The sequence below is a fragment of the Aulonocara stuartgranti genome, assembly GCF_965226115.1.
Source record: "Aulonocara stuartgranti genome assembly, chromosome: 12".
Taxonomy (NCBI): domain Eukaryota; kingdom Metazoa; phylum Chordata; class Actinopteri; order Cichliformes; family Cichlidae; genus Aulonocara; species Aulonocara stuartgranti.
In genome coordinates, this window is record NC_138948.1 from 25,901,024 (window position 1) to 25,910,311 (window position 9,288).

Genomic DNA, 9,288 nt, shown 5'->3' on the forward strand with positions numbered 1-9,288 from the left:
TCCACTAGTCGGAGTCTCTGAGGCCACCGAGGCCTCGGTCACACCCAATGACAGACAAATAGGGAGAGGATGACACAGATAAGGTTCTGCATCCATCAGTGAAACAAATTATAGGTTAAGTCTGTGTGATAGTGGAAAGAGACCGTTAGCAATGTAGTGTGATTCCACTGCATCAGTTACATGGTGTACTCACTCTTCTGTCATATCGGGTTCAGAAGATGTGGTCAGTGATTAATAATGCTTTGTCACTGGCATAAGATTCAGGTTGGAAATCCATCGCATTTTAGCTGTGTGTCCAGACAATGTGATCTTTGTGGTCCTCTGTCACAGCAACACCACATGAGGACACCTCAGCTGTCTGAGCAGCTGCTCCCGTTAACGCCATCTGCGAACTGCCTTCGCCCTGGGGCTCCAAACAGGAGTGTGAGAAGTGTCCCTGAAACACGCTCATAAGCATCCTACCTACACGGTGTTCCGCAATCTGGGGATTAATACTTCCTGTGTGACCCAGACCTCGGCCTGAGGTCAGGTTAGCCTGGTTTAGGAATTAATGACGGGGGAAATGGTGCTCCTACTCTAGTCTTGTCCTGACTGAAAATAATCCAGCCACGTTCAGTCAAGTTGTCCTGTGCACAGTCATCCAAAACCTGCTTGTTTTGGCCACATTTTCTATCTTAACGTTTAATCAAACCGGCAATAAAAAAACCCCCCAAAAACAATAAGCAAAATGGGACACTGAATCAGCACACACTCAGCCTTTTGTAATGTCTCTCTGTACAGTTTTATTTACATGATACTATTCTGTTGTAATGCTGGATAGCAAGATTATATGTAATACATAAATATCAACACAGTTTTGTTTTTTCTTTTTTGTACAAATTTGCATATAACTAAGAATCAGAAAGGAAAAACTCAAACGGATACATACAGTTAACTTTAAATGAAAAAACAAAACAAAAAACACATCCATACGGGGGAGAAACAAGTCACAAACATACATCGGTTTCAATGTGTCAGGCAGCCATGAAAACACACTGTCGCACAGGTATGTGCACGTGCACTCACACAAAAACACACGCACACTTTTTTCCCCTCCCTTTTTTCCCCCTTACAGTGCTCTATAGCAGAGACACAGAGACCAATAGCTGTTAGACAGATGAGAAGTTACATCTAATCTTGGTATCTATTATTTTTCATAAATCTAGCTCTGGCATGCTCCTGTAGTTCTGTAAACATGTGCTGATAAACTGGGTAGCTCTACAGTCAAAAGGGATAAGGAAGAGGTGAGGACAGAACACATGCACACAGCCCAACACACACACACACACACACTGTGCTCACACGAATGTTTTGTTAGCGCATTTAAAAAAAAGAAATCATGGTTCACATACCCTAACTCCATCAATGCACTGAATACATGTGCTAACATCAGTACAATGGAAGAGAAAAATAAGATAATAAAACATAACAGATAATTGTCTTTCAGCAAATAAAACATCTGAAACCCTAAGTTGAATGATATTTGTGAAACACTAAACACAGATGAAGAGTGACTCATGCATTTATCCCATTCATTCATGCCCCTACAATATTGAAGCCTACATTGACCCTACCAGACCCATGGGGGAAGGGTGCCATCCTTCCCCTCAGGCCACACGTCGGCTCACACACACATACACACAGTCCGGCAACAGTTGGTGGAACTCCTTCAGCGAGTAATTTGTGTGTCCCCGTCTAGCATGATACCTCCAAACAGCCTCAATCAAAACCCATCAAAGTGAAAGCAAGGTGTGCCGATTGGAGGGGTTAGGGGAATTCACCGACGCCGACTGTCACGATGATCAACTGCTCTGATGGGGTCGAAGCTGACGAAAAAAGTAAAAGGGAAGACAACGTAGCTTAACGCGGCAGCCGTGAGGTAGGTAAAGCTAGGAAAAGACATCGCAACAAATCCCCCCCTCCTCGTGCGAGGCAGGAGACGCTGACCGACTCCAGCGCCGACGGAGCACAGAGCGAGAAGTTCAAAGGTTGAGGGACACAACTTGTATGGACTGTTTCTGTGTAGTCTGAATGCTTTTGAGAGACCAGCCAGTGTCTTGACACGTGGCGGCGCGTGTTAAATGGCCGTCTACGGTTTGGCACAATAATGGCGCCTGGTATGGGTGAGAGGAGCACAGCTTATCCTGGACATGTAGCCTGGTCTGCTCTTAGTAAGACAATACATATTCTTAGAAAAAACAAAACAAAACGTCGGACTGAACGGCGGCAAAAAACGAGAAAAACAAAACAAAAAACCACACCACAGAAAACAGGATAAAAACTAATGAGTTAATCAAAAAAAAAAAAAAAGAGGGAGAAAAGTGATCATTCATGCATCTTCCTCAGACAGGAGCTTTTACGTTTTTCTTTTTTTCCTCTCCATGATCTTCTTGAGGTTGTAATTTTGTAAATCAAGTCTGTTCCATTCTCATTTATGCTCATTTCAAAGGTTCGCACTCATACTCCAGTCTTTTGTCAATGGTGTTTCATTGTTGCTGCCACTGCTGCTCTGTCTCATCTATTATATTCTCTGGATCTTGTCAGCCACCACCACGGGGTTCTCTTTGCGGATCTTGGCGGCAGCCTCGGCCTTGTAATCATAGGGACAGTTGTGCTTGTCAGAGTACCGGTGGATGCCGCAGAACAGGTTGCCACAGCGACAGTCGAAACCTGGAGGCGCAAAAATCAAGGGTTAAAAGCTGGAATGGGAGCGTTTCACAAGTGCACTGACAGAAATTCATGCTGAACTGCGACCTGCTCACTCACCTGTGAGGCCCACTCTCTTGCGGCACATGAAGCACCTGTTCTTCTTAGGTTTGGGGGTGTCACTCTTACTTTCTTCACTGCTAGAAGAGGCTACAGGAGTAGGGCTAGAAGCAGCAGGCTGGCTTACAACTACGCAGAAAGAAAGACAACGGGAGGGAAAAAAAAAAAAGTCATAAGTCACGGAAGCCTTTAATGTGTCATTATCCCTTTAATTCCCAGAGCAGCAAACAAGGCTGTTTGTCATACTTTTACAAGACAATGAAAGCCAGTGGCCTCTAAAATGTTGCATTGTTGTCCAAGATAATAGTAATTAGTATTTTCCTTATCTCTAAATTGCCCCTCTTGTTGTTGGCAGCAAAGAATACACTATTCTGAGCAAGCCTCTGGCAGGCAACGTTAAATCTGAGTGTCCTGAGAGTGGAGGTATTTTTAAACAGGTTTATTTTTAGACAGCCTCTCTTTCTTGGAGGCTGTAAGTGAAAACCAACAGCGGAGCTTAAGGTATGCAGCGAAGCATCAAAAATAAAACTGAGGCTACAGAAAGAACTATGTAGCAGTGTTTGCCTCGAGAAGTGTGTTTTTTAGCTGTCAACTAGGTATGTGTAAAATGCCTGCAATGTTGCCAGCAACCAATAGGAATGAAAGCATGTTTTTACCAGGCTCTAGGGGTTCAGGTTTGTCCTCTCTGGAGATGCTCATCTCGGTCATTTGCTGAGTCACAGGAAGAGATCCTTGAATGGTTCTGCAGGTTTAACCAGCGGGGAGCGAGGTGAGTCAGTCATCACATTGCTCATTCAATTTCAAGAAAAGTAACCAGCAAACATCACGAGAGCTAATGGCAGCGGATACTGACCTAGACATGTCTGGTGAAGGGGCAGGGGAGGCATCAACCTTTGCTAGACTGGCTTCTAGTCTCTGGATGGCAGAAGCCTCTGAGGTAGGACTAGCAGTTGAGCCTGTATGATGACAATGATAATAAATTTAAAAATCCAAATAAATATAATCCAAGTGATGTGGGTTTGCATGCCAACAAGTGAGCTGAATAATAGAAACTGTTTTCAGCAGTTTCAGGCCTATCTAAAAATGTATTCAACGTCACTTCTCTTTTGGGACATATTCTCCCTTGTTCCTTGTTTCAAAGTACTGATAGTGTTTTGCATCGTGAAAAACTTTAATGTTGGATCACAGAAGTGCTTAAAGGAGCACCCCATCACCCTGACCCTGTCTGTTATTATCCACAGTGGAGTAAAAGCTTTAAATATACTGATTAAAGTTCATGTATTTGTTTACATAGAAACTGATGTAATCAGTCTGAGCTGCAGTAACTCTGAAGGAGAAGACAAATCAAATTTGTGTGTGCGGTCTTACCCATTGGGCCGAGGGGGCTCATGCGGTCGCTGCTCTGCTGCCGTGTCAGGTGTTCCTTGTAGCATACGGAGCACATACCATTGGTTCTTGGGTTGCCATAGAAACCGCAACCTGTGGCACAAAGCATGGGCACTGGACTCTGGTTCGTCTCTTGAGCCATTGCTGAAAGAACGAGGGAGACAGAGTGAGAATGCTTCTTAGACCGACGTGCAGTTTGCAACACCAACACCTCGATCTGACACGTGCATGGAAGAAAGAAAAAAAAAAAAAAGAACTGAAATGTTTTCCTGGACGCATTTCCACCCCTACCGCTCTTCCTGTTAGTCTGGTTCCAGAGAAACTGGTTGCAGTATCAACATAGCTGACTGATAACACGGCTGTCATTTTATGTAAATTCAGCTTTCTGTTTTGACTTGCCCTTTAGCCTGAATACAGTAATGAATGTGTCTCCGCAGGAATCCCACAGAACAAACAACACTCACTGTTCTCTGTTCAACACCTTTGGCAAAGGCTCGTATGTGCTCTGTTCTACAGCTTTGTTCACTGCAGTGTCACCTCTTCCCTCCTGCCGGCTCTTTTGGTGGTTCTGAGAAAAACTGAGAGGTATTCCCATTATCCCCCCCATCCTCTGCTTTTTGTAGGCTTTAGTGTCAGCTGTTCTTCTTCCTCATACCAAATTCAGGCCCTTACTTCCTCCATCTAATTAAAAACAAAAGCTCTGACTCACTCGCGGTATCATGATCGCAAAAGAACACACGAAACACTTCAGATTAAATAAGATTCTGTTTTTGCTAAATGGCACAAGGCTTTAAGCGATAAACAAAGTAGGTCAGCTGTTTCACAAAGTGTTCCCCTCCCTACCCTTGGCTCTTGCCTTACAAGGCATTTCAAAACCTCCCTAGTCATTTCTCACCACGCATACGCCCAGAAAATGAGCGTGCATGTGCGTAACTTGGCAAAACAAGTAGTCCTGTGACGTTTGCTACCCGTCTTTGTGCAACAGCGCAGGAAGTTGTGTAATGGGAGACGGTGACTTTGAGGTGATTGATCAAAAACAGCCACATGAAAGGAAAGATACACATGGAAGGCCTGGATTAGATAGGAAAGAAGAGCTGTGCCTGCCAGCCCTGTCCGGGCCATTTTACAACTCAGCCGATCACCTATGATTCTTCTCCCCGCCCCCCACACACAGAAAATAAATAAAAATAAAATATAAAATCCACACACAGCAACGGGCTCATATTTCCTCTGTGGACAACCTTTGCCCTGTTCTGGTGCAACACAGCAGCTGCTTGCGTTGGTGTGAAGCTCGTCTATATTCTGGTCACGGACACAAACAGGGCAGGCGAGCTCAATGTTCTGGCAGTTGGTTTAGAACGTCCTGTCAGTCCACCCGAGGTGTCCTAAATAACAAGCACCATTAGCTATCAGACCCCCACCCAAACCTGTCTTCCTACCACTTCCTCGTTTCTCTTCACCTGGATGTTTTCACCAGTATGTCAATAAAGGGTCTCCTTGGAAAAGCCCACAAAGACCTTTTTTTCCCTTTCATTTGTGTCACGTGTCCAACTGCTGACTGCTGAAAAATACCAGACAGGGGGACTCAGCTAAAAGCTAGTAACTAATGCGTAGCTCAAAATGCTTTTCATTTCAACCCCCTTTATATGGATCATCAGTAATTTCCTTTTAAAGCTGACTGACTTATCAGTTTATCGTGTTGACTAGATGTAGACTGGACGATTTTAGCTCCACGTTACGCAGAAACACTTCAATAAAAGAAAAGGTATTGATTTAAATTGCGACTAAATCACATCTGACGATGCAAAAACATATTACAAAAGAGGCCCATAGCAGTTAACACATTAACTTTATGACACAAAGGAACAATGGGTCCAGGTGTTTGATAAACAGCAGGCATGGTAACCTAATATTTACCAAGACCTTATAAGCACAGCGATAAGGTAAAAAAGACATGGCCACGCTGAATACTTCAAAAGACTTGCATGTTTTTCGAAACAAAGGGGGATCTTCCAGAGATACATAAAGCATACTGAGGGTCATTACACATTCACCTCAATCAGTCCCTACCTATAACAAAACATGCACTTGTGAATTATTCCAGACAATCCTATGAAACACTACAGATGTGAAATTGTAAAATACCCCAAACAAAAGGAAGTCGGGGGCTTTCCAGCACAGAGCAGATCATCAGTCACGACCAATAAACCCAACTTCCTTTCACAAAGGATCCAAACCCTTCACTATAACCAAATGTGAAAACTGGTCTGACTAGAAACTATGCCATTTGATTTCTGCGGACAACAAAAACTACTGCGGAAACAAAAAACGTACGTGTGATAATCTCCAGCAAACAAAAGGGGGAAACTGTGCTTCTTTATCAGGCGCAAGCCAAGCTCATATTTCAGGCCCTGCTGGGCTTAAAAAGTCCTGAGTCACACTGAAGGGCAGGGGAGAGAAGAAAAAAACAAAACATTTGGGCTTGTCACATGCTGTAAAATTTGCTCTTTAAAAATGGACAGTGTTGAAAACAAACCACGAGAAGCCTACGGGAAGATAACGGCACTAATGTTTTCTGAAAACCCACTGTCTAGACAGTGAGGTATCGGCTCCCTTTGTTTCTTCTTTCTTCCTTTGTCTGCAATCTCCCTGCTTCCTGTTTAGACATCGTTTTGTAGTTCGCTTTAATCACTTTATTTGTACTGAAATGCGGTGTTCTGCGTGATTTAAGCGAAGCTATGCGGACAACCACGGTTATATAATCACACTAAGGCACTTAGAAAGAGACTTGGTGATGCCACATAGTTCTACACATCGAGCAAAGCTCGTCTGAGCCAAAGCTGAAACTACTTCCTCCATCGGCCGAAGCCGTGCGAGAACTTATATTCAAGAAAATGTTCTGTAGCAATTTCGAAAGCAACTCTCTCGCCCTGCTTGCCTATTCAGCTTATGAATTTTCTATTTCTAGACAGGAATTAGCTGGCTTTGGTGCCCCATCCCCCAGCTCTCGGGAAAAACAGAAAAATAGGCACAGCAACCAACTAGCTCGCTCCCTCCCTTGTTATTTTCACCTCCTTGAAAGAGACGGAATCACGTTCGAGGGCTTTTGACATTTCTACTCAGGAGGAGGAGATGGTGGTGATGGCAACTTTAACAAGCTAAAGAAATGGGGGGTGGAAAAAGCTTGTTTATCACACTCAGCCATCACGCAACGCACCGCCTGACCTTTCAATCCACCGTTAAAGGTCGCCATCACCGACCGCCACCTCTGCAAACACCCATCGTTTGGCTGATTACCTCGATAAGCCGAGCTCACTTCCAAAATCATCCATATTCAGAAAAAAATCCCAAAAAACAATAATCCAAGATCATCACCTGCTAAAAATCGATGAAGTTTCTCGCGAGACGACGGGGAAAAGTGGCCGTTAGTGTGGGCAGCTGGAAAATGTCGATTGATTTCAGGTCCCGGTGAGGTCCTTTTCTCTTTCTTGCTTCGGTTATGTGCCGTCGTCCTCGGTGCCAGACAGGTTTAGAGGGGTTTTAAGTCTCCCTTCCTCGGCCTCCTACCTTCCTTCCTCTCTCTCTTCCTCTCCCGTTCCTTCTGTATGGATGTTTGTTTCCCTCTTTAGTCAGAGGAGTGGCGGTGATGTCACGGGTAAAACAACGTGTCCCCATTGGCTACCCGCGGAGCCCTCGAGCTCTGTGTACAGCTCTGCCAGAAAGGGAGGGCGCTGAAACTCAGTCTGCGCTTGCGCCACTTCGTGATTGCGTTATTACACATCTATTCGTCATCCTCCTACAAGGACGACCATATTGAGTAATCCACCGAAATGATAGGATGAATGAATAATGGTGCTGACAATGAGTGAATTAAAACAAGAAGAATGCAGGTCCGTGATCCGTGATGCCTCTTTGTAGAAGATTCTACACACTTATCTGTGAGATGGCACTATTAATGTGACAGCCTCGCCCCTCCTGCTACTCACATGGCCTATGATTATTTCTGTCAGAAGAACAAAGCAAGTACAGGTTGTAAACATGTTTTCCAGGAGACAAGCCAAGCGGACTCATTTCACAACATGTGGCTACAAACTGCTAATGTCCCAGTTACTGATACTAAATAGTGACCTTGACATTATCAATACTGTTAGGCCCAGTGAGGGCCCAGTCAGTCGTTAGGCCCTGATTTTAACCCTATTTCAAATCAAAACTGCTAACATCAAACAGCTCTTACAAATTGTGGATGAAGTTAAAAATGTTCAGACATTGTAACTATTTTGTCGAGTCAAACTAGTCTTCATAAAGATAGCTGTATAAGAGAAAAACACCCGAGCACCTGTGTTGATGTTGGGGAAGTTTTCAAGAAAAACACGTGAGCAGCACCATAAGATTGGAATTTTTTTAAAGGTGTACATCTGTTAGAATAATGCCTTGAGGAAATAATAAAGGCTGGCGCTAGTTACTGGACTGTGACCACTGAAAGAGCTTAGTGGGATTTCTGGGAATTTATAAAAGAAACTGAAAAGAGATTTTAGTCACAAAACATTACTCAAAGTGAGCTTTTAGAACAGCAAAATATCTTATTCTGCACAAATACAAGTAGTAGTCCAAATTGTGCCATTATGGGTAAGGCTATATTACCAAAGTAGCTGTGTTAAATATTCCAGTTAAATTAATTTACTAAAAGTAGAAAACATCTTATAAATTATTTTTGGTGGCTTGTCAAATGTCAAATTGGCAGCAAAGGCACTTTGGCCCTCAGTATTTCTAAAATAAAGTCTTTCCTTGTGGTAAAAAATGTTTATAGTGAAACAAAATAGTTGACACAAAGTTTGAGGGGTCGCTTTAATTGACTTAACCCATTGTTTTTACATCAACAGCCACCAGAGCATTACATCCACTGGATTTGTTTTTATGATACAAAATACACCTGTACTCTCCACTCACTTGCAAATGCGTCATACTACATAATTAAGTACATACATAGGGTACTGTGCCTTAAGGTCTAACAAGTCTCTACATATCCCCTCCCACCTTGTCAGCATAACATCACACAAATCCCCAGGCACTACAGGTCAGAGCTGAAAAAAACAAAAA

The 9,288-nt window shown here is 43.4% G+C and overlaps 1 protein-coding gene across 2 annotated transcripts; it reads right to left on the bottom strand.

The window, feature by feature from the left end:
- Positions 1 to 757: 757 nt before the first annotated feature.
- Positions 758 to 7,840, bottom strand: zfand5a (zinc finger, AN1-type domain 5a). 2 transcript variants are annotated; one of them, XM_082554167.1, is made up of 6 exons: positions 7,567 to 7,840; positions 4,174 to 4,335; positions 3,659 to 3,761; positions 3,462 to 3,547; positions 2,806 to 2,934; positions 758 to 2,709 (listed from the first exon to the last, which is right to left on the bottom strand). In XM_082554167.1, exons 2-6 carry the CDS (start codon positions 4,331 to 4,333, stop codon positions 2,561 to 2,563), a joined length of 627 nt encoding a protein of 208 aa, XP_082410293.1. In that variant the 5' UTR covers positions 4,334 to 4,335; positions 7,567 to 7,840; the 3' UTR covers positions 758 to 2,560. The 2 variants fall into 2 exon arrangements, with proteins under 2 accessions (XP_082410293.1, XP_082410292.1); XM_082554166.1 differs by having other exon boundaries at positions 7,489 to 7,603.
- Between the last annotated feature and the right edge of the window lie 1,448 nt (positions 7,841 to 9,288).